This window comes from Nicotiana tomentosiformis, chromosome 12 (assembly GCF_000390325.3).
Source record: "Nicotiana tomentosiformis chromosome 12, ASM39032v3, whole genome shotgun sequence".
In the NCBI taxonomy this organism is placed as follows: domain Eukaryota; kingdom Viridiplantae; phylum Streptophyta; class Magnoliopsida; order Solanales; family Solanaceae; genus Nicotiana; species Nicotiana tomentosiformis.
In genome coordinates, this window is record NC_090823.1 from 132,650,475 (window position 1) to 132,678,064 (window position 27,590).

The window sequence follows — 27,590 nt, forward strand, 5'->3', positions numbered from 1 at the left end:
ATTCAGCGTTCATTCCAAAATTCTTGACATGAATTAACAGTCACTCGGTTAATTACCGATAATTAACTTACTTACGCTTACAAAGCAAAAATTCTCGCCATTGTTAGTGTAGTTAATCTGTTGCAACATGTTACTACCTTATTTTTGGGGTTACAAACTCATGCATAAGATAAACAATTACCAGTAATATAAATAGCTTTTAAATGACCTGATACTTGATATTATATAAAATTTTGCAGTGAGTGAGTTTAAGTTGAACGGCAATTAATACAAAATTCTATTCATTCTTAATAAACAAATAAGCTTTACTTGTTAAGTCTTTTAAATTGTGCAATAAGCTCATAACAAGATTCAATCCAAAAAGAGCATCTCATAGGAAATGAACAAGCTATAAGCTGGAATAACAATGAATGTTATCATTTCTATATTGGCGAAAACTCCTCGTATGAAATTAATGAAAAGAGTTGTCTCTTATATAACAACAAAAAAAAAATCAGTATAATCTCACCTTGTAAAGATATAGAGCTTGTTTCCGATAAAGAAAAATACTTAGGCGACCACTTAGGAGTACAAAATACTAGTCTACAACATGAGGAAGAATGGCCACAACAAAAGGCAAACAAAACACTTCTATATAGAATGCTGGATAGAGAGCAGGCAACTTTCTGCCTGTTGCTATTGAGAGTTTCAGTCTCCACTTGATTTAGAGAACATACATGGGTGACGGTACAGAGGCAGAGGCTGCTTCAATCTCTTCTGATCAAATGTGTGCCTGCTATTCAAAGAGGTACGTTTCAACCTTTTAGCGACTAATAATTTTCTGTTTTAACATAGATGAATCGTAAATGGAAGTGCAGCACAAAATGGCATTTGAGGCATTGTTCAACTTACCCAATAAGACCAATAGAGCGTGCCAACATGAACAGCCCTCTGAACTTAGGATCCGAGAATACAAGCAGCCCGTGAGCTATGACTGACCAACTTTTATGTGACAACCATAAGACCTTGAAGAGTTAGCAAAACGCCAATGAAACTCAAGCATAAGCGCTCTATTTGTATTTACTGTTCCTTATGGCTTCGATTTCTTGCAGTTCTACTTGCTGTCTGCGCTTGAATTACATACTCCTTCAGCAGATCGGCAAGTTTCTCCATCAATTCTTGGAAAGACGGGCGACACTGTGGTTCACTGAGTTGGACAAAACAGTAAAGTTTCATACCAGCTCAGTCCAAAAGATGAGAAAAGTTAATGTGATTCAACGAAAAATGGTTGGCAGGGCTAGCGCCTACATGATCCTGAGGGGGTTCAATTGAATCCCGTTTGTCGAAAATTATAGTGCGGAAATAAGGTAAAACAATTGCATAAGGGAAAGCTTTAGTGTAGCGGTAAAGGTGGTTCAAAAATTTCTTTAGGTCATAGGTTTGAATTCCTAGGTGTGGCATTCTTGCTTTTTTCTAAAATCCCTTGTAAGAATTCCTGGATCTGCCACAAGCCAAGGCAGATGCTTTGCCATGGAGTGAAAATGCTGAAGTGATGGGATAGGTTTATCTAAGACTTTAGTCAGAGAATCAAATTCAGCCAGTAATACTTATTAGTCACTTGTAAATGAAATGCACTGGACTCCAACCTCCTTTTCCTAAACTGTTCGTTCTTAAACATATTACTAAAACCTTAAATGCCCAAATGTCAACAGCAAGCAGCTCAGAAGAATAAGAAGAAAAAAAAGGAGGAGAAGTGGGAATGGAAGTCTAAACCTAGTCAAACTGTGGTTGAAGAGGCTCTCAACAGTAAACGAAATGTCACTACTGCAGGACAAAGTGAAGACATGCAAGCATAGATAGATGAGAGGGGCAAGGCTGTGGTGTATCATGGTGAGACTAAGAAGCCAACCCACCATTGACTGTGAAATGCTTGCAAACGAAAACCAATTGCTTCCCTGAGGATTCAGGAAAAGGATCATGTTTTTCTACCAAACACAGGATAACTAATGCATGTATTAGTTATACATAGGTTGAAAAACGCTACCAAACAAGGATTAATAATATCAAAGCTAATAGATGTATTCTTCCCCTAATACATCCTACCAAACGAACCCTAAGTATTTCCATGGCCAGTTAAAAGCTAGACAAGCTAGAAACAGAGTATCCTGCATCTACACTGAATATGATGAGAGATTAACTGAACCTAAACTGATTCAGCAGGAATTTGTGGGTTTTTTTTCAGAAGTTACTGGGTGAAGCAGCATCAGAATTACCTGGGATTGACATAAAACCTTCAATGTTCCATACATCAATATAAATTAATGTCATTGCAAGAGGCTACCCAGGTTGCATATTCTTTTTTTTGATGAAGTAATTGTTTTCATTAACGGCATCAAGAAGATGCATAAATTACAAAAGAGTGTAGCAATTGTTAACTCCTTACAAATGTTTATACTAGTACTAGGGAGCTAACAAAATTCAAAAACTATCAGGGGAGTCAATAGGGGAAAGATAAGCCCAGTTATACAAATACATGAAGCATCTGGCCTAGAGTTTGTGAGGAGATGTTGATACTCCCTCGAAACACCTGATGTTTCTTTCATTCCAAATGCTCCAAAAAATAGCTGCTGGTATCATCTTCCATACTTTCCTGATGTTGCTATCAACTTTCCAGTAACTCCAAGACTCAAAAGCATCCCTGATATTATGTGGCATGACCCATCTAAGCCCAAAGAGTGATATAAACATGCTCCATAAATCAGTTGCAACATGGCATTGAAGAAAAAGATGACTGTGAGTTTCTGCCTCCCTCTGACACATGTAGCATCTATTCACAATCTGAAAATTCCTCTTGGCTAAATTGTCTTGTGTCAGACAAGCCTCATAAAGTGCAGTCCAGTTGAAACAGATGACTTTGGGTGGCAACTTGATTTTCCATATTAACTTCCAAGGCCATTGGTTAGTTATTACATTGTGAGTTCCTGCTAACTTGTAGGATACTTTGACTGAATACTTTCCTCCATCTGAACTACCCCATTTGAACTGGTCCGGTACTAGAATGTTGCTTGAAAAATTGTTGAGTGATGAAAGAAGTCTGAGCAGATCCTCATATTCCCAATCTTGCAAGTTCCTTCTAAAAGTTATATTCCATGAGTTTCCCTCTCTGCACTGATGAACTGTTGAGTCTGGATCAATAACCATTTGAAAGATAGCAGGGTAGTTATTCCTTAGGGGTGTGTTGCCTAGCCATTTGTCCTTCCAGAATTTTATTTGCTGTCCATCTCCTACTGCGAAGTGGTGGTTTTGTGAGAACTCCTCCCAGAGTTTGCAGATGCTCTTCCAAACTCCAACTCCATGTGGCGCTCTAGATAGCTTGGTGCACCAGTGGCTTTGGGTTCCATGCTTGGCATTGACAACTTTCTTCCATAGGCTCTGCTCCTCTTGTGTATATCTCCATAGCCATTTCATTAGTAAGCATTTGTTATGCAAAGCTAAGTCCCTGACCCCTAGTCCACCTTGGTGCTTTGGTAAGATAACTTTAGACCACTTTACCAGGTGAAACTTGTGACCATCTTTAGTCCCTTCCCATAGAAAGTTCCTTCTGATCTTGTCAAGCTGCTTCAGGACCTTACTAGGCATTGGAAAGAGTGACATCTGGTAGGTTGGGATGCTGTCTAGGACATTACTGATTAGAGTTAGTCTTCCAGCCATAGACAATTACTGCAGCTGCCAAGAAGCAAGTTTCTTTTCAAATTTCTCAATGACCCCACTCCATATAGCTTCTGACCTGAACTTTGCCCCTAGTGGAAGTCCCAGGTAAGTAGTTGGTAAACATCCAGTATTGCAGCCTAAAATTCCAGCCAATTCTTCTAAATTATGCACCTCATTAACCGGATAAATTACACTTTTGAGCATGTTAATGTGAAGACCCGAAATAGCTTCAAATATAAGAAGGGTTAGATTTAGATAGAGCACTTGACTTCTGTCTGCCCCACAAAAAATCAAGGTGTCGTCTGCATAGAGCAGATGAGAAATATTGACTGTGCTTCCTCTCCCAACATAAAAACCTTTCAACCATTGCAACTGCTTAGCTTTATCCAACATCTTACTGAGTCCTTCCATTGCTAATATGAATAAGAATGGTGAGAGCGGGTCTCCCTGTCTCAATCCCCTCTGTGAAGAGAAAAAACCGACTGGGCTCCTATTGATTAGAATGGAGTACTTCACAGTGGAGATATTGAACTTGATCCATTTTAACCATCTTTCCCCAAATCCCATTTGCCTGAAAATGGAAATGAGGTAGGTCCAATTTAGTTGATCAAAGGCTTTTTCTATGTCCAGCTTACATAGGATCCCTGCAATGTCGCCTCAGGTTGCATATTCTCCATTAATGTCTTCTTTTTTTTCTCTCAGATTAGCAAAGACGATATTGTATATGTTCTGATGTCATCTCAGCCTGGTTTGCTAAGGACAACTCCCTTATAACTTCAGAATATATTTGAAAGTCATGCAGTACACCTCAGAAGTTTTCAGCATTCCTCATAGGGCTATTTGCTTCAGCAAAACAAATTATGATGGCAGAAAGAACTAAGATGCAAACCTGTGCCAACAGCTCTCAATAATAGAAGCCCACTGTGGATGAACATCCTTTGGGATATCTAGCCACTGATTCATGAATCCTACAGCTCCAATCACCTGCAATCAACTCCAAATGGTTGTTCTTTATATATATTATGATGAAAAATAATCCAATTTTATCTTTTACTTATCTTATGCGTGAAGAGTGGGGGCTCATAGAATTCAGTCAAACCCCCTCTCTTACAGAATGGGGTGGATACACTATGGCGGCAGGGACACAGCAGGGGCATTTACAAGGTTAATATAGCATACAAGTTACTGAGTCAGCCAAACCAACAGATCACTAATTGGCCATGGAAGCATATCTGGAAAGTCAAGATCCCTTAGCCTGCTTCACTTGGCTTTTAGCAAAGGAGGCTGTTTTCTTTGTGGGGAAGAAGCAGAGACAATCACCCATCTATTTTTACACTGCAGGATAACAGACCAGTTATGGAAAACCTTTATTAATCTCAGAAGTATATCCTGGACTATGCCTAACAAGATTACTGAAGCTCTCTTTAGTTGGGATGAAGCTGGAAGTGGAGCTAGAGACAGATAGATGGAGGATTGTCCCAGCATGTATTTGGTGGACAATCTGGAATGAGAGGAATGCCAGGTGTTTGTTAGTAATTCTGTGCAGAAAATCAAACTAAATTGTATTTTATTTTTTTGTTTTTGGTGTAACCAGGATTACAGAGAAGCAGGATTACAGAGAAGATACTGCTTCTATCATAGGAATTCTAGTTTCTTGTTAGGATTGCAGAACAGTGTATCTTTTTTTTTTTTTTTTTTGAATGACTGTAAATATGGTTTCAGTACAACATATGTATTGTCCTTCGAATATACACAACATGTTATCATCACGGAAAAAAAAAAGGGGGGGGGGGGGGGGGGCTCTTCACCAACCTCTGCGTACACTCTACCCTCCCCAGACCCCACGTATGGGATTTTACTGGGTTGTTGTTGTTGTCCAATGATAATACCTGCATTGAGTTGAGGTTATCCCAAGGGAGTTTTTCAGTGGCGAGTTCCCATAGTATCACCCTGTAAACTGTATAGATCAGACCTAATCGCACATCCAAAGAAGGATTGATATCATTAAAATATTCAGGAATCTGCCTAAAAATGCATGTATCTCATAGTTGACATACTTCTCATCTGAAGGTTCACTTCGAAGAACTTCTCGAGCCATCCATTGAGGCTGCAGGAGAATTTAGGTAGAAAGTGATATGAGTCAGCTGAAGTTCAAACAACGTAGGTGAACTAAAATAGCTCTTACTACCACAGTAAGGAAGAGGTTTGAGTTCAAGCTGATACCGTTCCTTTAACCGTCTTTGTTGCTAGAAACGTTTCATATTTAAGACGTGACAGACCAAAGTCCCCAACCTATTGATAGTTTCACGGTTAGATTCTCTTTTTCCACATACTAAAACCTCTTTAGTAATAGACATTAAGGAGATTGGTGAGAAAGAGAAACGATGACAGTCAGATGAACTGAAGCCAGACCTTAACAGTCCAGTTCTTGTCCACAACAAGATTTGATGACTTCAAGTCATGATGAACAATAGGTGGGTTATGATGATGAAGATAATTCATGCCACGAGCCTGAAAAAGGTAGCAAAAGTGTAACATGATTGTCAACCTAAAAGAATAACCCTGGTAGCTCCAAATATCTGAGATAAATATTATAATACTAACAGAAAGAATTTGATGATCAGCCACACATGAAGGAGAAAAGACTAAAAATGATGCTACTCATGGTAACATTTAATATAACTGGTGGTACCCGGTGGAATAATCAAGGTGCGTGCAAGCTGGTCTGATATATATATATATAAAGTAACTGGTCTTCCAAGTCTTATAGGAACTTACAATGTCTAAAGCCATGTGGATCCGTCGTCTCCATTCTAATTTGGATGAATACCTCTGTAGTAGCCTGAACAAACTTCCCCTGCATAATGGAAAAGATGAAATGGTTAATAGTTACACACGAAAAATGCTGATACAGTCACAAAGAATAAAACCAAATAAATTGTCACACAGAAGGGGAAAATAGGAACGGGTTATTCAGCATAAAGAAGGTAGACAATTTACCGTGGCAGGAACTCTGTGACAATGCAGAAGCGTTGAGGTGAAGTTACTGCACCCATGAAAAGAAGAACATTTGGATGTCGAAGACGTTTCATAAGGGACACCTACAAAAAATAAGCATAAAGCCTGTCAGAGATGCTTCTGGATTTAGCATAATTTTAACAACCTTACTTGAATTGGAGTGGAAAAGCATTAAACTTAAGTCTCCATGAACTAGTATCAGGCAAATAACCTTTTCCAATATATACTATGAATGAGATGTTACGTTCTATTTTCTTTGGCCTTTAAATCCATAAAATCAGATAGCATCTGGGTTGGAAAATAAAAGGAGGAACTCCAAGTGGAAGCTGATCAAAATTAATAGAATACTATAGATAGATTCAGAACCATGGATGTCTGATTTACAATTATCCAGACAACCAAGACTCGAGCAAAAGAAGAACTCGAAGACAGATAGCTCTCAGTCTTTGTTCCTTGTTTAAGTGCATAATGCAGGTGGTGAAGGACTTAGATAAACTATTAGCATTTTTCAAATAATTTACCACTTATTTATGTACCTCTCTTGTTGAGAATTTTAATTTCAACTAGTACCTTAGCATATTTGGTTAACATTTTCATGGATTCTATTGTTATAGTCTCTAATGAACTGGGAAGTGGTATTTTTGTTTTAGACAAACTTAATTCTCATCATTTGAAAATTGATGCTGCATTAACTGGGATTGATTACAATAAAAAGTTCAAACTTTCAAGAAATCAGTGACAGAGAGCATAAAAAGCTCCATTTTAGTGCTCAGTGAGTATAATCCAGCTTTGTCCTTCTCTTCAACAATTCAAAGCATATAATTTGTAGCAAAATATTGCTGGTGTGTTTGACCTTGGTTCACTGCATCTAAGACCTCATTAAAGGCTACAGCAATTTTATGGCGATTTTTAGGAAATAACTGAAAGACCGTGATTATGATGGCCATATAGCTTAAAGTTCAATGGGAAAACAAATATTTAATCAGGGGGTAAAAAAGAGCAAAAGCATTTCATGACAAATTTATGGAAAAAAAAAAAGACTGACCTCCTGTTTGAAGGAATAGAATATATCACTTCATCAGAATATTCTTGCTTGGAAAATACCTTAACTAACAGCGACATCCTGCACAGCAAAGACATAATTATGTTACAAAGGAGAACCAGCAAAGTCACACTTATATGGATTTTCCCTCTAGAAAAAAGCTAGTAGATCCAGATTTCAAGTGTTGATTAGAAAGAGAGTGTGAGGAACCTAATGTAATATACAACACAAATACTGGCTTATAGAAATTTTAGACTTTGACATCATCCATATGATAGGGCCAAGAAGCCAGAGTTAGCCATTGTGGTACCACGCTATAAGCATAAGCTCCCAGAGTAAATGGTAACATACAAATGTATATTCGAACAAATGATATGTTTACGATGACATCTAATCAACATTGCAGTATGTTTAGAAATAACTGACAAATAATTGCTTAGAACATAGTTTCTCCATAAAGTTTAATAACAAAAGGGGCAAAGAACTCTTGGTAAAAAAAATTAATAATAAGAGAAGAGGCAAAGAACATACTGATCCATACCACATCCCATGATAAACAGTTCCACAAGAACCTAGAGAAACACAGATTAAAAGAAAAGTGAGAATGAAGAAGTAAAAGAAAATGCGATGGTTAAAACTGTCAAATGCAGCAGCTTCGGAAAGAGATATACAAAAAGTTAGGTAAATACATAAGCCTGATTCCAAAGATTCTACGATCAAGTATGGAATAACTGATTGTTAGTTGCTATGTTTTAGGACTGCAGTTTTACTGTGAATAGTTGCAGTTACTTAGTTTGAATTCTGCAGTTATTACTTTTCCCAGTATCTTCGTTAGTTTTTTTTTAAAGTAGATCATGTGCTGATATTCAGGACCATGAAGTTAGTAGTTAAGTTTTTCTTATAAATTATAACTTATATTACAATGAAAAGTATCCTTGTTCTATATTAGTCTTATGCTCTCTCTTTTCAGATTTCTTCTCTGTTCTTCATTCCTTTAATATTCTGCTCTTTCATTAATCACAAATATTCACTTGTTTTCTGGTTTGTTGATTAAAATTAACAACAATTGGTATCAGAGCTGTTTTTCTTGAGGGGCCTGTGTGAGTGCAAGCAGATCCTGTGGACGCCATGGACGGAGAAATAAGTTTTTCTTCAATCGCACCACCAACCTTTGATGGAGATAGTTATCAGATCTGGGCAGTTAGAATGCAGACCTATTTGGAAGCATTGGATCTTTGGGAGGCTGTTGAAGATGATTACGAAATTGCTCCCTTGCCAAACAATCCCACGATGGCTCAGATCAAAAATTACAAGAGAGGAAAACCAGAAAGTCAAAGGCAAAGGCATACTTGTTTGCTGCAGTTTCATCCACCATCTTCACTCATATCATGTCTCTGAAGTCAGCAAAAGAGGTATGGGATTATCTCAAGACTGAATATGAAGGAGATGAAAAAGTTCGAGGAATGCAAGTGCTGAATTTGATGCGTGAATTTGAGTTGCAAAGGATGAAAGACAGTGAAACCATAAAGGAATATTCTGACAAACTTCTTAACATAGCAAATCGTGTCAGATTGTTGGGTTCCACTTTAAACGATTCAAGGATCGTTGAGAAAATCCTTGTAACGGTGCCTGGAAGATTTGAGGCTACCATTACAACCTTAGAAAATACTAAGGACTTGTCCAAAATCACACTAGCAGAGCTCTTGAGTGCTTTTCAAGCACAAGAGCAACGACGTGTTATGAGACAAGAAGGAGCTGTTGAAGGAGCCTTACCAGTGAAGCATCAAGACTGTAGAAGAAACCAGAAGAAGCAGAACAAAAAGATCCAAGGAGAAAACAATGAGAATGTTGGAAACAACAACAAAATCAAGACTGGAAGCAAGAAGACAAACTTTCCGCCTTGTCAACATTGTGGTAAAAAAGGTCACCCTCCTTTCAAATGTTGGAGGAGACCTGATGCAAAGTGCAGCAAGTGCAATCAGCAGGGTCACGAAGCTGTAATTTGCAAAAGCAAAATTCAGTAACATGAAGTAGAAGCTCAAGTTGTTGAACAAGAAGAAGACGATCAACTCTTTGTTGCAACTTGTTTCACAAGTTGAAACAAGTTGCGATTCAAGTGAAAGTTGGTTAATCGATAGTGGTTGCACTAACCACATGACATATGATAAGGCTCTGTTCAAAGAGTTAAGGAGCACTGAGACGAAGAAAGTTAGAATTGGAAATGGTGAGTATATTCCTGCTAAAGGCAAAGGCACCATAGCCATTGCAAGTTGTTCAGGAACTAAGTTTATCACAGATGTTCTCTATGTCCCAGATATTGATCAAAATCTGCTAAGTGTTGGTCAATTAATGGAGAAAGGATACGGACTTCACTTCGTAAACAAAGCATGTGTGATAGAAGATCCATCAGGCCATGAGATATTCAAGGTCAAAATGGTGGGCAAGAGTTTCTCACTAAATCCATTGGAGGAGGAGCAAACTGCTTTTCAAGTCAAAAAAAGTGTCACAAAAGTTTGGCATAAGAGGCTCGGGCACTATCATCATGAGGGGCTGTTGCGAATGAAATCTAAAAGGATGGCAAATGATCTTAAATTACAAGGAGAGGAAAACCAGAAAGTCAAAGGCAAAGGCATGCTTGTTTGCTGCAGTTTCATCCACCATCTTCACTCGTATCATGTCTCTGAAGTCAGCAAAAGAGGTGTTGCGAATGAAATCTAAAAGGATGGCAAATGATCTTCCAGAGTTCGGTGATCCCATTCCAAACTGCAAAGCATGTCAGTTTGGAAAGCAAAATAGGAAATCCTTTCCTAAGTCAACCTGGAGAGCCACTCACAAGAGCTTGGTATAGTAGAATTGATGACCATTTACTCAGTTTAGGCTTTGAAAAAAGCTTATCTGAGTCCACTTTGTATGTCAAATATTGTGGAAATGATACTCTAATTATTTCACTTTATGTTGACGATCTTCTGGTTACAGGAAGTAGTGCATATCAAATTGAAGATTTCAAACAAGAAATGATGAAAGTGTTTGAAATGACAGATCTTGGGCTTATGTTTTACTTCCTCGGCATGGAGATTAAACAAGATCGGGGTGAAGTGTTCATTTGTCAGAAAAAATATGCAAAAGAGATACTAAAAAAGTTTTGCATGGAAGACTGCAAAGAGATGAGCACTCCGATGAATCAAAAAGAAAAATTGAGCAAAGAAGATGGAACACAGAAAGTGGATGAGTCATATTTCAGAAGTTTGGTTGGGTGTCTCATGTATCTAACAGCAACAAGGCCTGACATCCTCAATGCTGTAAGTATTCTATCTCGCTTCATGCATTGTGCAAGTGAAGTGCATTTAAAGGCGGCAAAAAGGGTGATCAGATATGTCAAAGGAACGACTGATTTTGGAATCAAGTTTAAAAGTTGTGAACAATTCAAACTAACTGGTTTTTCCGACAGTGATTGAGGTGGTTCAGTTGACGACATGAAGAGCACTTCTGGATACTGTTTCACTATTGGTTCAGGTGTCTTTTCATGGAGTTCCAAAAAGCAGGATACAATAGCTCGATCGACAGCGGAAGCAGAATTTGTGGCAGCAGCAGCTGCGGTGAATCAAGCATTGTGGTTGAGGAAAATATTGGAAGATCTTCATCTTGAGCAGAAAGAAGAAACTGAGATATTTGTTGACAATCAGGCTGCAATAGCTATTTCTCATAATCCAGTTTTCCATGGAAAGACGAAACACTTTAATATCAAGTTGTTGTTCTTGAGAGAAGTCCAGAAGAATGGGGAGGTGACTCTCATTTATTGCAAATCAGATGATCAATTAGCTGATGCTTTTACCAAACCATTGTCAGTTCACAAGTTCGAGTCTTTGAGATCGAAACTTGGTGTCTGCAGATCCTAAAGCAAGGAGGAGTGTTAGTTGCTATGTTTTAGGACTGCAGTTTTATTGTGAATAGTTACAGTTACTTTGACTGCAGTTACTTAGTTTGAATTCTGCGGTTATTACTTTTCCCAGTATCTTCGTTAGTTTTTTTTTAAAGTAGATCATGTGCTGATATTCAGGACCATGAAGTTAGTAGTTAATTTTTTCTTATAAATTATAACTTATATTACAATGAAAAGTATCCTTGTTCTGTATTAGTCTTATGCTCTCTCTTTTCAGATTTCTTCTCTGTTCTTCATTCCTTTAATATTCTGCTCTTTCATTAATCACAAATATTCACTTGTTTTCTGGTTTGTTGATTAAAATTAACAACACTGATAGAGTTGTCTTTGACAGTTTAACCTGTAAAAGGAATTTCACGTACTTTCTCCAATATGTTCTCCAATTGTTAAGTCCTCCCACAAGATTTCGTAATCCGGGCAGTCAGTATCCGTGTCGATCTTATTAACAGCACTACTGCTGGTGTTTTCACAGCTACTAGTACTGCTTGTGCTGTTGCCATTAAATGAAGTAGACCAGGACCCCGAAGCTTCATTGGTGGTTGTCCAGTTAGTATCAATAAACTGATTGTCTGGTTTTAATGCATTATAACTGTTTGTCTTGGTCATTTTTTAGCCAAGGCCGTTCAGACCGTGTAGTCCTTGCCTCTGACGCTTTTCGCTCGTTGCCTTTCCATGGCCATGGTAAGCTATTCTTTGCCATCCATGCCTCTGCCTTCGAGGTGATAAGTCTTATAAATACCTTGTTTTCCCTCACTCTCGTCCCCAGAGGGTTTCCCCAGGGATCACTCCTCTTTTGCAAGATTAGAAAATAATCCAAAGGGAGAAGAGGGAACATCTCCCCTAGGCGTACTCGCTCCAGTGGAATTTGCGTTCTCCCTGTTATCTGAGAAAGCAGCCTCGGAAAATGCACGATTAGAGTAATGACTATCTCCACTTCCACCTTCACGAAGCACACTGCTCTCTCTTGTCTTTATTTTTGACTTAACCTTGTTGCTCACCTTTGAGGCCTGTTATGAGGTTTCGTCATGTCAGCATATGCCCATCCTTGTATACAGACAGTAAAGAGAATCAAAAGAAAGCAAAAGAAAACCAGGCAACTACCCAAAACAAAGACCGTACTAACCAAATTAGATATTTTGGAGGCACTGGCTACTTGCAGAGGCTGCTCGGGATCAAGTCCAAGTTGGGAAGAAGCAAGGCTTCTGGCTCTAAATCCTGCATCAGCATCCAACTGCTTCACTCCCATCGATTCAAGCCTTGTTTCTTGGAAAGGCCTCACATCACTTGTTACAGAAACAACACCGACGAAAGTACCATCATCGTCATAAAAAGGGGTAGTGGTAGCAATGACTAGGAATCTATCCCCTCGCTTATTCTTAACTGGAAACAGTCCAGACCAACACTCACCCCTTTTCATCACTAGATGTACAATGTTATTAGCATCAGCATAATCCTAAGCATATGCTAGGAGCTGAACAGGATCTTGTCCAAGAGCTTCTTCAGCAGAATAACCATATAGTTGTTCAGCAGTTCGATTCCTGTGCAACAATGGCTCAAATCACACTCCTATACTAATAAAATTGAGAAAACGTGACAAACACCAATCAAAGTCTAACAATGGCTCAAATTACACTCTTATATTAATAATAACACGAACAAATGTGACAAACACCAATCATAGTCTAACTAAAAAGCAAGCTCAGATGATTACAGACACAAACTCAAACTATCCCATCCACTTATTTTCTCTCCCAAGTCCGAATGAACAAAAGGAAAAATGGGAAGGCAAAAGATAGGAAGTCTATTTCAATTACTCACCAGTAAATTGTACGACGGTTGACATCAAATATATGCAATGATTGTCCCATTGACTCTAATATATTCAAATAGTGTCTATCAGTAAACTTGACAGTGGCAAGTCCACCACCATTACTTCTCTCTCCCTCATTTTTACTACTACTCGCTCTTTGCAATGGTGACGAATGCCGGAAAGATGTTGACCCCCTTTTCCAGACAGCCACAGCACCGCCATCAAAGCCACCACCAGCACTAAAACGAGGGAGCTGTTGTGGGGAGATAGAATGGGACCTTTGTCTCAGTGATCTGTGATCGTCAGAAATCGTGAGCTTCAATATCTCCTGCTTCAATTGTGCATGACCTGCCTCCAGTTCTTGGATCTTCTTTAGCAGTTCCTCAGCTGGTGATGTTGGTCCTTGAACTGATGCTGTTGTATTGTCCATTTCAATCCAATATTAAAGATTGATCAAACCCCACTTCAATTCAACCAGTTTGGCTTTCCTTCCCCCAATGCTCTAAGAAGAACCAATAGGATGTATCTATGACTAATTTACTGACACCCCAATATATATCTGTGCCTATATAGCCATACACAAATCAATATCTGCAAACTTGAAGTGCATTTCTTGCTGATAATGAAGAAAAAGGTCACCCTTTGAGTTCAAGAAGCCACCTTTCTGGCCCCTAACAGCCTATTCCTCAAATCATTTCCCGTAGATAGGCTGTCAAAGGTTAATGACGCAATAGATCAAAGTACTTACGTTGGTCATGTACTCAGCATAATATGTCACAACCATGAGAAGCCTTAAATGTTGAACCTACATAAGTGATTCATGCTATATAAACTAGACAAATGCCAGAGTTTTCCAGAATTCTTGAAATGGATCCACATTATAGGAATCAGTTAAGTGATGTCATGCACTTTTTATAGCAACCACATGCCTTGGAGAAGGTGAAAATGTCTTAACATTAGTTCCAATTTTGATGACCTCGGGCATCTCATGGCTCCGAGACATTGGAGGGTCAACTGAATGACTAGAAAATTGGCCTCATCTGCAGCTATTGTACAACCAGCCTAGATATCTGAATTTTAGGCACTCTAATCTCACCTCAACTTGACTCTTCTTATGCCGACTAAACTTGCAATACATACATTCAGTCTTACTTCTACTTATCCGAAAACATTTACTCTCTAGTGCTTCTCCATAGTTCAAACTTTTGGTTCACACCCTTGTTGGTTTGTCAATTAGCACAATATTGTCAGAAAATAATCGGACCTCATCTTGTATTGTATTGGCTAGCTCATCCATTGCTAGGGTTAAACAAATACAGGATCAATGCTGATCCTTGGTGTAAATCCACTGTTATGGGAAACTCCTTTGTACCTCTAACTACTGTTTTCACGTCAGTGACGGCTCGTTCATACATGTCTTTTATGGCATTTATATATTTAACAAGATTTCCTTTCTTCTCCAATGCCCACTAAATCAGTTAAACCAGGTGACGCGTAATAAGGAAAAATGGAGAGACTATTTTGATTAATTGATTCAACTCGAATCACGAGAACAACAAGATCTACATACATCTGCATACGAGTAAAGAGTGTCATGAAAAATATGAAGTTTAGAAAAGCATGTGGTCCAGATAGTATCCTCACGTAGGTTTGGAAATGTCTTGGTGAGATTGAGTGGGATGGCTTACCAAGTTATTTAATGCTATACTAAGAAGTGGCTCGATGAGTGGAGAAGGATTATCCTGATTTCAGTTTCTAAGAACAAAGGAGATATCCAAAGTTGTGCCAACTATTGTGGCACTAAAGAAAAAATTCAATTTAAAATATGAAATAAACTATCTAAGCGCTTGACGCAGCTGACACAAATGGCAGTGCACAATCATCCAAAATTTCTGCTAAAACAAGAAACTTGAAGCTTGACTAATGTCAGAGTTCTCCAGAATTTTTGGAATGGATACAATATAGGTTTCAGTGAAGTGATGTCACGTACCCCCAAATGCACTTTCTAGACAATGACTAAAAATTGGCCTCATCTGCAGCTATTGTACACCCAAGGGCTGAATTTGACCTATCTGGATATTTCTTTTTAATAAGCTGTACATAATTTGCTGCTTGTAGACAGACTACGTGGTAAACTTTAACATTCTCCGAGTTTCTGCAATTAGCAGTGATTGTACCAGAAGACTGAATTTAAGGTTGAGGTAAGCCAATTTCTTGCATACTTTCTTGACGACTCCTGAGTCAGGGTTTTTCCATAAATGGGGCCTTTTATAAAACTAGTAAACTACTGTAAGTTATTTTTAAAGTCTGTCCACCTTAGTATAGGGGACTAAATTATCTAATTTATCCATAGAAATGAAAGTCTGTCCAACTACTTCAAAGGAAGAATTTAGGAATAATACATTCCTCTTCATACTTGTTCCAACTGTTGAAAGCTGTGAGAAAAGACTGAAAAATATCACAAACACTATTTTATTTAATGAATTCTTGAAAAGTTAAGCAAAAAGTTGGTAGAAATATACTGGGGTAAAGAATAATACATAGCAAGTTTGATCAACTAGAGATTTATGCTATGTATCAGAATACAAGATAAAAGATGTTCTCGCTCACAGATTTGGAGACAAAGCCCACAGATCCAGGTCTGTATAGCTTGCACTGAATATTGTTATCAATGGTTCCAGCAGTATCACCAATCCTAAAAGCTCCAGCTTGAATCCATCCGACAGTAGCTTGAAGTCATTGAACAGAATCATGCTAGATTCATGTAGTCAGTGAATGACGAGTACCAACTTGACTCCAATAAAAGGCAGCTGCTTTTTCTCTATCAGATTTCCTTGCAGGAAAAGCAACCTTAACATTTTGCCTCTGAACTTAGGATCCGACAACACAAGCAGCTCGTGAGCTCTGACTGACCGACTTTCCTGTGACAGACATAAAACCTTGAAGAGTTGGCACAATGCATCTGCTAGCAATCTGACGATGAAACTCAAGCACAAGCGCACTATTTGTATTTACTGTTCCTTATGGCTGCTATCTCCTGCTACATGCTGTCTGGGCCTGAATAACATACAGCTTCTGCAGATCATTAAGTTTCTCCACCAATTTTTGGGAAGACGGGCAAGACTGTGGCTCACTGGGTTTGACAAAACAATTAAGTTGCATATCAGCTAAAATCAAAAGATGAGTAAAATTAATGTGATTCAATGCAAAATGATTGCCAGGGCTAGCAGCAGAGTTACATGGACCTAAGGGGGTTCAATTGAATCTCCTTCGTCAAAAATTTATACTGCGCAAATAAGGTAAAACAACTGCATAAGTGAACAATTAGAGGAGCGGTAAAGGTGGCTCAAAAATTGCTCTAAGTCATAGATTTGAATTCCAGGTGTGGCATTCTTGCATTTTTTATTTTATTTAAGAATTCCTGGATCTGCCAGAGGCCAAAGCAGATGCTTTGCCATTGCAGTGAAAATGCTGAAGTGATGGGATTGGTTTATCTAAAAATGTAGTCTGAGAATCAAATTCAAGTAATACTTATTCGTTACTCGTAAATGAAATGCACCGAACTCGAACCTATGTTTCCTAAAATGTTCATTTTTAAACAAATTATTAAAACCTTTAATGTTCCCAACTAAACTAATATCATGAAAGAGGCTATCCAGATTATATATTGTCCATTAACGTCTCCTTTATTTTGATTGCAAAGACGATATTGATTGTGTTCTGATGTCATCTCAGCCTGGTTTGCTGAGGACGACTTCATTACAACTTCAGGACAAATTTAAATAATGCAATATGCCTTTGTAGTTCCAAATAATAGTTAGAATAATTCATAATCTTAAGCATATATCTTAGACAGACAATGCATTCGTCATATCTTAGACTGCCACTGTAGCTGTTGCAGCCACTGCCAAAGCGACATGGGATTCCCTCCATACTGCTTATGCCAACAAGTCTCAAACTCGCGTATTCAGCTTGCGAGATCGCCTTGCTCGTCTCACCAAAGAGAACCTTCCTGTCATGGACTATCTCACTCAAGTCCGTTCTCTCTGCGATGAACTTGCGACTGAAGGAGCACCTGTCACCAACGCGGAACTCATTGTCAAGATTCTCACTGGGCTTGGACCAAAATATCGAGAAATCTCAGCAGCAATTCGAGCACGTGACACACCTATCTCGAATGAAGAACTATTTGAAAAGCTTATTGACCATGAGCTTTTTCTCAAACACAATGCTCTGCCTCACACTTCCACCACAATCACTGCGGCTGTTGCTCAAAAGACCAGCTCTCAAACAAGGACCAACGCCACCAACAACAACAGGCGTCAAAATAACAACCAGCAGCATCGTTCTCAGCCATGGCGCAATCGTCGCGTCAATCAGCAAGACAACAACTTAGTGTGCTAGTTATGTGACCGCATTGGACACTCTGCTCGAGTTTGCTGCTCTCAGTCTCATAATCATTTTCAGGCACGAGCCAACTTTGCTGGACGACAAACGCAACAACCTGCTCCGTGGATAGTCGATACAGAGGCTACACACCATGTTGCATCGGATGCCCAAAGTCTTACAAACATTAATGATTACAATGGTCCAGAAGAGATTGCTATGGGAAATGGTAACACCATACCAATATCTCACACTGGTAACACTGATTTATATGCATCTAATTCTCGCTTTCAGTTATCTAATATCCTTTGCTCCCCTTCAATTGCCAACAACTTAATTTCAATTTCCCAATTTTGCCGTGACAATAAAACGTCCATTGAATTCTTTCCATTCTCTTATCTTGTGAAGGATTTGAGTACGGGGGTGCCTGGTTCAAGGATGGAGTAGAGGACGACTTTATGAATGGCCGCTAGACAACTCTTCTTCTCAACCGCAATGCAATGTGGCTATGCCTTTAGATTTGTGGCATCGGCGTTTGGGGCATCCAACACGCCGTAATTTAGATATATTTTTGAAAAAAATTTCCATTCCAGTTATGAAAGACTCTTTCGATTTGTAATTCATGCCAATCAAAGAAAAGCCACAGGCAATCTTTTTCGACAAGTTCTTTGCAGAGTCAAAGGCCGCTACAAATTATTTATAGTGATTTGTGGGGACCTTCACCAGTTTTGTCTATTGATAGAAAAAAATATTATGTTTTATTCGTCGATCAATTTTCAAAGTACATGTGGCTCCAAACAATACAGACCAAAAATGATGTTTTAGATGTTTTCAAAACACTACATCCTTTGCTCGAACGTCGGTTTCAAACAAAAATACTATCTTTTTACACTGACGGAGGAGGTGAATTTCAAAGCTTAACTTCATATTTAAAATCACAAGGCATCAAACACTTAATTTCCCCACCTTATACTCCACAAAGAGTTGCTCTGGTAGAACGACGTCATCGCCATGTCGTCGAGACTGCCAAAACTTTAATGCACCAAGCTTCATTACCAGCCACATTTTGGAGTTTTGCATGTCATCAAGCTATTTTTCTCATTAATAGAATGATAACTCCAATTTTAAAATACAAGTCTCCATATGAGATTTTATTTCAAGAATCACCAAATTATGAAAACATCAAAAAATTTGGTTGTTTATGTTATCCGTGGCTAAAACCGTATTCACAAAATAAGCTTGATTCAAAATCAAAGCCCTGTGTTTATTTGGGATTTTCAAATAAATATTATTGCCATCATCAATGCTTTGACCCAACCACCTCCAAAGTTTATCTTTCGAGAGATGTAGTATTTGCTGAAAATAATTATCCTTTTGCCAATATTTTCTCTAATTAGAAAAATCTGAATTTAAAATTAATTGGGATGACGTATCTTCACCAAAAGGCACACACATAGATATCCCAACAGAGTCACATTGTTTTGAACTACCTGTGCCGTTGTCTACGTGTATACAAAAGTCTTGCTCCGTTCCTTCTCCAGCAGCGTCACAGAGCTCAGGTAATTCTCCTCCTTATCCCAACAATCCAACTAGCACCTCTGATTATTCCTCCCCTACTCAACCCATCCTCCCTCCTCATGCGGAAAAAAGTAAACCACCCATTATTCAAACCTATAGCCGTCGGACCTCTAAAGTTACCACATCTGTCCAAGCCCCTCAACCACAGCCACCCATAGAATCCCAACCCCAACACTTTCTTTCTCCTCCATCACAACCAAAACCAGCCACCCTTCCTCATCCAATGGTTACCCGATCAAAAACAAATAGCCTGAAACCCAAGACTTTTCTTGCCAAAACCAACCTCTCACCACCAATCCCCCGCTCCTGCCGTCAAGCACAACTATACCCCCATTGAAAAGAAGCAATGAAAGCAGAATATGATGCTCTAATCAGAAATCAGACATGGGATTTGGTTCCCAGTAATCCCTCTCGGAATGTTGTAGATTGTAAGTGGTTCTTTAGAGTAAAACATAAACCTGATGGAAGCATTGACAGGTATAAGGCTCGCCTAGTTGCCAAAGGTTTCACGCAAAGGCCTGGGTTGGATTATCATTCTACATTCAGCCCCGTTGTCAAGCCCGCAACAGTCCGTTTGGTCCTTGCAATTGTTGCCCAACGCTCATGACCTATTCATCAGTTGGATATCAATAATGCCTTCTTACAAGGCAGACTTGAAGAAGAAGTGTACATGAAACAACCTCCTGGTTTCGAGTCCTCTGAACATTCAACATATGTTTGCAAGCTAAAAAAAGCAATATACGGACTTAAGCAGGCTCCTAGGGCGTGGTACACCGAGCTCACCAACTATTTGACAAGTATTGGGTTTGTTAAATCCAAATCTGACTCATCTTTGTTTATCCTTTACATTTTAGAGGTTACTGTCTACATTCTCATATATGTTGATGACATAATTATTACGGATAATATTGGAAGAAGTGTCAGGTCCATCATTGATACTCTTTCTCAACGATTCTCTCTAAAAGATCTTGGGCTCTTGCATTATTTTTTGGGTGTTGAAGTAATATCAACGCCAACTGCCATATATTTGTCTCAACACAAAGATGTCATGGATCTTCAGGATGAATTGCATATGGCTGAATGCAAGGGTGTCCCAACACCGATGACATCAACCTGCTCCTTCGCTGATTCTGAAGCCGATTCTGCTGTTGACATTTCACTTTACAGAAAAATCATTGGTAAGCTTCACTACCTATCCTTCACTAGGCCTGACATCGGGTTTGTTGTTAGCAAGTTGTCTCAGTTTATGCATTATCCAAAAGTGTCTCACTGGAAAGCTATCAAACGTTTGTTGCGCTACCTGAAACACACCAGCACAATGGGAGTTAAGCTATGTCGACAACCAACAGATCTTTACTTGCTTATTCTGACTCTGATTGGGCTGGAAATCCACGAGACAGAACATCAACAACAGGTTGTGTTGTCTACCTTGGGAACTCACCAATCTCTTGGTCTTCCAAAAAGCAAAGGTCTGTTTCACACTCATCCACGGAAGCTGAGTACCGAGCTGTTGCTGCTGTTGTTTCTGAAGTTAATTGGCTCACAAATTTGCTCCATGAGCTTCATTTCCCATTGTCTGCTCCACCAACAGTCCTCTGTGACAACGTTAGTACCACCTACATTTGTGCTAATCCAGTTTTTCACAGTAGGATGAAACATGTAGCTATTGACTTCCATTTCGTTCGCGAGCAAGTTCAACAAAAAGCACTTGAGGTTCGTCACCTTCACTCTGCTGATCAAGTTGCCGACATCCTCACAAAGCCTCTTCCGCGTACCACTTTTCTGCGCAATTTTCACAAGTTGGGGCTTGTTCCAGTCACCCCCAACTTGCGGGGGCGTATTAAAGGATAACAATTGATATCCTTCAGTTTAGGAGTTTGTTATTAGCTTCCTATTTTCTAGGTTTAGGATTTTGTTAGTTTCCTGTATTCTAGTGTATCCTACTGCACAGAATCTTATCACATAGTTTGTTCCACCTTTAATGTATTTCCGTTTGTATCTGCTCTATATAAAGAGCCTATTGTTCATGAATAAAATCATATTTCCTCTTGTGCATTTTAAAACTTCATAATATAGAGGTTTGACTATATTTTTCTCTTGTTCAGAATTTTAATTTTAACTAGTAACATAGTTGTGGCAGTGAACTGGGAAAATGATATTTTGTTTTAGACACATTTAGTTCCCATCATTTGCAGATACCTCTTCGCATTAGTCATGTGTAAACTGGGATTGATTACACTACAAAATTCAAATTTTCCAGAAATCACAAAGTCGAAGAGCAAAAAAGGCTCTGCTTAGTGCTCAGTATCTTCTAGCTTTGTCTTTCTCTTCAACAATCCAAAGCATAGAATTAGTGGACAATACATTGCCAGTGAGTTTAAACCTTGGTTCGCTGCATCCAAGACTTCTTTAAAGGCTACATCAATTTTATGACAACTTCTACGAAAAGAGAGACCACCATTATGACTGCATATAGCTTAAAATTTTATGGAAAAACAATATTCACTCAGAAAAAGACAAAAGCATTTCATGATATATGAGAAAGACTGACCTCCTGTTTGAAGGAATAAATCACTTCTTCAGAATATTCTTGCTTTGCAAATACTTTAACAGCAACATCCTGCACAACAACAACAACATTACGTTAGAATGGAGAACTAGCAAACAACCACTTGTGTGTTCCTTTTAGAAAAATAGTTAGTACATCTAGATTTCAAGTGTTGGTTAGAAAGAAAGTAAGAGATGCCTCATGTAAAATACAACAAAAATACTTGCTTACAGTTTGATTTGATAAAAAAATCTGCTGGCTTGCAGCAATTTTAAACTTTGACGCCATCCATATGATGGGACCAAGAAGCCAGAATTTAGCCCTTGTGTTTCAGGCTATAAGCATAAGCTCCCAGAATAAATGATAGCTTACAAATATATATTTGAATGATATGTTATACGATGACCTAATCAACATTGAAGTATGTTTAGAAATAATTCACAAATAATTGCCAGGAAGTTTAGTGAACGGAAGAGGCAAAGAACTCCTGGCAAAAAAAAAAAATATATAAAAAAAAGGCAAAGGACATACTGATCCATACCACAGCGCACGATAAACTTTTCCACAAGAACCTAGAGAAACGCAGATAAAAGAAAAGTGGGAATGAAGAGAAAAAGAAAAAGGTGATAGTAAGAACTGCAAATACATAAGAATATCATGGCTTTAAAGCTGGTAAGGATTGCTCGTTGCAAGATAAATGTATTAGCTTAGGAAAGAGATATGCAACATTTAAGTGCAATTGACTACTAACTTCTGATTATTCTGCACAACAGAAGCATCTACAGTGACTGGAAAACTAAAAATGAAAGTAAACTACATCCTTGTCCGATACCAAAAGATTCTATGATCAAGTTTGGAATAACTGATAGACTTGTTTTTGGCAATTTCACCCATAAAAGGAGTTCCGCACCTTCTCCAATCTGTTCTCTGATTGTTAAGTCCTCCCACAAGATTTCGTAATCCAGGCGACCAGTATCTACGCCCACCTTACTAAAAGCACTACTGCTGGTGCTTCTACAGCTGCTAGCACTGCATGTGCTGTTGACACTAAATGAAGATGACCAGGATCCAGAAGCTTCATAGGTGGTTGTTCGGTTAGTATCAATAAACTGATTGTTTGGTTTTAGTGCATTATAACTGTTACTGTGACTCAACTCATTGTCTTGGTCATTGATTAGCCAAGGCCATACAAATCGCGTAGTCTTTGCCTCTGACGCTTCTCGCTCGTTGCCTTTCCATGGCCATGACAAGATTTTCTTTGCCATCCACGCCTCTGCCTTAGAGGTGATAAGATTTGAAATTCCTTGTTTTCCCTCACTCTCATCCCCACAATCACTCGAGGCTTTCCCTGGGGAGTGCTCCTCAAGACTAGAGAATATCCCAACTGGAGAAGGGTGAACATCTCCCATAGGTGTGCTGCCTCCACTTGAATTTGCATCCTCCCTGTGATCTGGGAGAGCAGCATCAGAAAATGTGTGGTCAGAATGATGACTATCTCCACTTCCACTTTCACGAAGCATGCTGCTCTCTCCTGTCTTTATTTTTGGCTTAACCTTGTTGCTCACCTTTGAGGCCTATTATGAGGTTTTGACATGTCAGCTTATGCCACCATTGTATACAGAGAGAGAAGAGAACCAAAAAAACAAAAGAAAACTAGGCAACTACACAGACAAAGACAGTACTAACCAAATTAGATATTTTAGATGCAATGGTAACTTGCAGAGGCTGTTGGGGATCAAGTCCAAGTTTGGAAGAAGCAAGGGTCCTGGCTCCAACTGCTCTGAATCTCGCATCAGCTTCCAACTGCTTCACTCCCATCGATGCAACCCCTGTTCCTTGAAAAGGCCTCACATCACTTGATATAGAGATAACACCGATGAAAGTACCATCATCGTCATAAAAAGGGGTACTGGTAGCAACGACTACGAATCTATCCCCTTGCTTATTCTTAGCTGGAAACTGCCTAGTCCAAATCTCACCCTTTTTCACTTGGTGAACAATGTGATCAGCATCACCATGATCCTGAGCATCTGTTAGGAGCTCAATAGGATTTCGTCCAAGAGCTTCTGCAGCAGAATAACCATATAGTTGTTCAGCAGTTCGATTCCTGTACAAAAACAGCTCAAATAACACTTCTATGTTAATAACATTGAACAAACGTGACAAGCACCAATAAGGTCTAACTAAGGCCAAATAAAATGTTCTATCTATTTGTACAAAGTGTTTAGTGTTCACTGATGCAACATTTTACTAGCTAACTAAAAAGCAAACTCAGATAGTTACAGACACAAGCTCAATCTCTTCCACCCAGTTCTTTTCTCTCCCAAGTCCGGATGAAAAAAAGGAAAAATGAAAAGGCAAAAGATAGGAAATCTGTTTCAATTACTCACCAGTAAATTATAAGACAGTTGACATCAAATATATGCACTGATTGTCCCATTGACTGTAATATATTAAAGTAGTGTCTATCAGTAAACTTCACTGCAGCAGCGCCTCTACCATTACTGTTGTCTTCTGCCCCTTTATTACTACTCTCTCTTTGATAGTGAAGCATGCTGGAAAGAGGTTGACCCCCTTTTCCAGACAGCTACAGCACCATAACCAAAGCCACCACCATCCATAAGACGAGGCAGCCGTTGTGGGAAGATTGAATGGGACCTTTGTCTCTGTAATCTGTGATCATCAGAAATCATGAGCTTAGACATCTCCTGCTTCAATTGGGCATGCCCTGCCTCCAGTTCTTGGATCTTCTTTAGCAGCTCCTCAGCTGGTGATGTTGGTCCTAGAGCTGATGCTGTTGTCTTATCCATTTTAATTCAAGATCCCAAGATTGATTAAACCCCACTTCAGATTCAGCCAGTTCGACTTTTCTTCCCACAAAGTTCAGAAAAGAACCAATAGGATGGATCTATGACTAATTCCACTGATACCCCACTATATATCTGTATCTGTATAGCCTTTTTCTAAATAACCAACAAATCGCCAGTGATGCAAGGTTTGAAACTCAATGGACAGTGGGCCTGCCCCTCTACCCTTATCCAATTAAATCCTAGGCTTTTATCCGTGATGTGTGCCTAATCCACTAATCACATGTTGCAATGTTACCACTAGACCAAAGCCGTGGGGGAATGTCAATATAACCATATACAAACAATATCTGCAAATTTGAAGTGGATTTCTTGCTGAAAATGAAGAAATGGCCGCCCTTTCAGTTCAAGAAGCCACCTTTTCGGCTGCTAACAGGTAGCTTCCTCATATCATTTCTTTAGATAATGACTGCCAAAGGTTAATGACGCAATAGATCCAAGTACGTATATTGGCCTTGCACTGGGTGTAATACATAGCAACCATGAGGAGCCTTAAATCGTGAACCTACATTAGGGATCCTAAATAACCTGAACAATGTCAGCTTGATATGTATGCTATATGGACTCCTTTATGGGTATGCAATGGCGGAGTCCATGGGCTCACGGATGGTTAATTGAACGGCCTTTGCCGGAAAATTATCCCGTATATATTGGCCAAATATTACTTCTCATACATATATATTAAATTTCAAACACCCTTAGCAAAATATCTGGCCACTATGGGCATGTATCCTCGCTGGATTATTCAATACGGATTTGTCTATGTTTTTTTTTCTTTTTCTGGTCACTATTACTTTTTGTATATCTTAAGAGTTTAAACGAAGAACTCACATCAATATCATATCAGTTTCAATAAAAATATGCCAAGGCAAATCAAAGAACCTTGTAACATAAATGGCAGCAGTCGCTGAATCAAGTGGTGTCATCCAACACAGCTTCGCCTAAAAGTTTAATTCTGTCTGTGCATATAATTTTATTTTATTTTTGAAAAACAATGTGTATATACAGTAGGTGTCATTGTGTCATCCGAAACTGCTTCACCAAAAAAATTCTCTATATAAAAAGTTAAACCTCAAAACTTTATAGTGCCACCTAAGACTTAGCATTTGCAAATCCTAGCATACGGTACTGACATAAATGGCAGTCCATAATCATCCAAACCTCCTGCTAAAACAAGAAACCTGAAGCTTGACAAATGCCAGAGATTTCCAGAATTCGTGGAATGGATCCATATAAAATTTAGTAAAGTGATGTCACGTATAATGCACTTTCTAGCAAAACAGCCTTGGAAAAGGTAAAAAGGTCTTAACATAAGTTCCAAATTTGATGATCTCATGCCTCTCATGGTTCAGACTTCAGAGATAGTGGAGGGTCAAACCAATGACTAGAAAATTGGCCTCATCTGCAGCAATTGTACAACAAGCCTAGATATCTTAATTGTTTGCATTTTGGAGCCAAAATCCAGTCTAATATCACCTCAACGTCACTCTTCTTATGCCAACTAAACTTGCAATACATACATTCAGTCTTACTTCTACTTATCGAAAAAAACTTACTCTGTAGAGCGCTTCTCCATAGCTCATACTTTTGGTTTACATCCTCGCGGTTTCGTCAATTATCAGCAAATAACATATATCATGGGACCTCATCTTGTATTGGTTAGCTCGGCCATAATTAATGTAAACAAGTACGCGCTCAATGCCGATCCCTAGTGTAAACCCATAATTATGGAGAACTCCTTTATATCACTTAGTATTGTTCTCACGCTAGTCATGGCTCCTGCATACATGTCTTTTATGGCATTTATATATTTAGTTATGAATTCATTTGTTCTCCAACGCTCACCAAAGGACTTAAACGAGGTGAAGTCGATTCTCAATAAGTGTTGACAGGACAATTTGTATCTACATACATCTGTGCACAATAGAAACTCAATTTAAAATACCAAAATAAATACTTACCCACAACTCCGGACCTAAAATTTCTCAATGCTTGTACTAATCCCAGCGTACGCCACTGACATAAATGGAAGTCCACAATCATCCAAAATTTCCGCTGAAACAAGAAACTTGAAGTTTGACTATAGGATTCAGTAAAGTGATGTCAACAACAACAACAACAATAAACTTGTATAATCCCACCAGTGGGCTTTTGGGAGGGTAACGTGCCTGCAGACCTTACCCCTAACCTGGCACAGAGAGTTTATTTTCGATAGAACCCCACCTTGTTATTGGTGGGGCGACTCCAACTCACAACCTCTTGCGCTCGTCACTACATCAACTCACTTTTGGCAAAGTAAAGTGATGTCACTTACCCCCAAATGCACAAAATTGGCCTCATCTGCAGCTATTATACAACCAAAGCATTAAATCTGACCTCAGCTCGATTTCGTAAAAATCAAAAAGACTAGAACACCCCCTTTTTTCTTTCGAAGCAGAAATTTTTCTGTTGTACACAGACTACATGGTACTTTCACATTGTTGGAGTTTGTGCACTTATCGTTTGAGGTTGAGGTAAGCCACTTTCCTGCACACTTTCTTGGCTGTCTCACGAGTTCTTCACGGCATTTTATCAAGAAATAATTACAAGAAAATACACTTGCTTCGCGCAATAACAAAAAATGGCGACTTAGCTCATATATTGTACATATTTTGAAAGCACTGTCAAATTCAAAATGTGTATTCTTACGATTATTGCTTCTAAAAGTTATG

General features: G+C 38.8%; 1 protein-coding gene, 1 long non-coding RNA gene and 1 pseudogene across 2 annotated transcripts; all 3 read right to left on the reverse strand.

Moving 5' to 3' along the window:
• Positions 1-461: 461 nt before the first annotated feature.
• LOC104097955 (uncharacterized) lies at positions 462-27,590 on the reverse strand. Its single transcript, XM_070191930.1, is given in 15 exon segments — positions 462-775; positions 892-1,186; positions 4,580-4,674; positions 5,580-5,645; positions 5,647-5,662; positions 5,748-5,797; positions 5,914-5,982; positions 6,103-6,201; positions 6,469-6,547; positions 6,691-6,791; positions 22,016-22,084; positions 22,544-22,584; positions 22,923-23,586; positions 23,699-24,119; positions 24,403-27,590. Coding segments are annotated over 14 exon segments (2,061 nt in total). The 5' UTR covers positions 24,567-27,590; the 3' UTR covers positions 462-775; positions 892-1,059.
• LOC104097956 (uncharacterized) lies at positions 7,425-14,175 on the reverse strand (annotated as a pseudogene).
• LOC138903566 (uncharacterized) lies at positions 19,259-22,009 on the reverse strand. Its single transcript, XR_011412840.1, has 2 exons — positions 20,893-22,009; positions 19,259-20,764 (listed from the first exon to the last, which is right to left on the reverse strand). It is a non-coding gene; the product is annotated as an uncharacterized lncRNA (long non-coding RNA).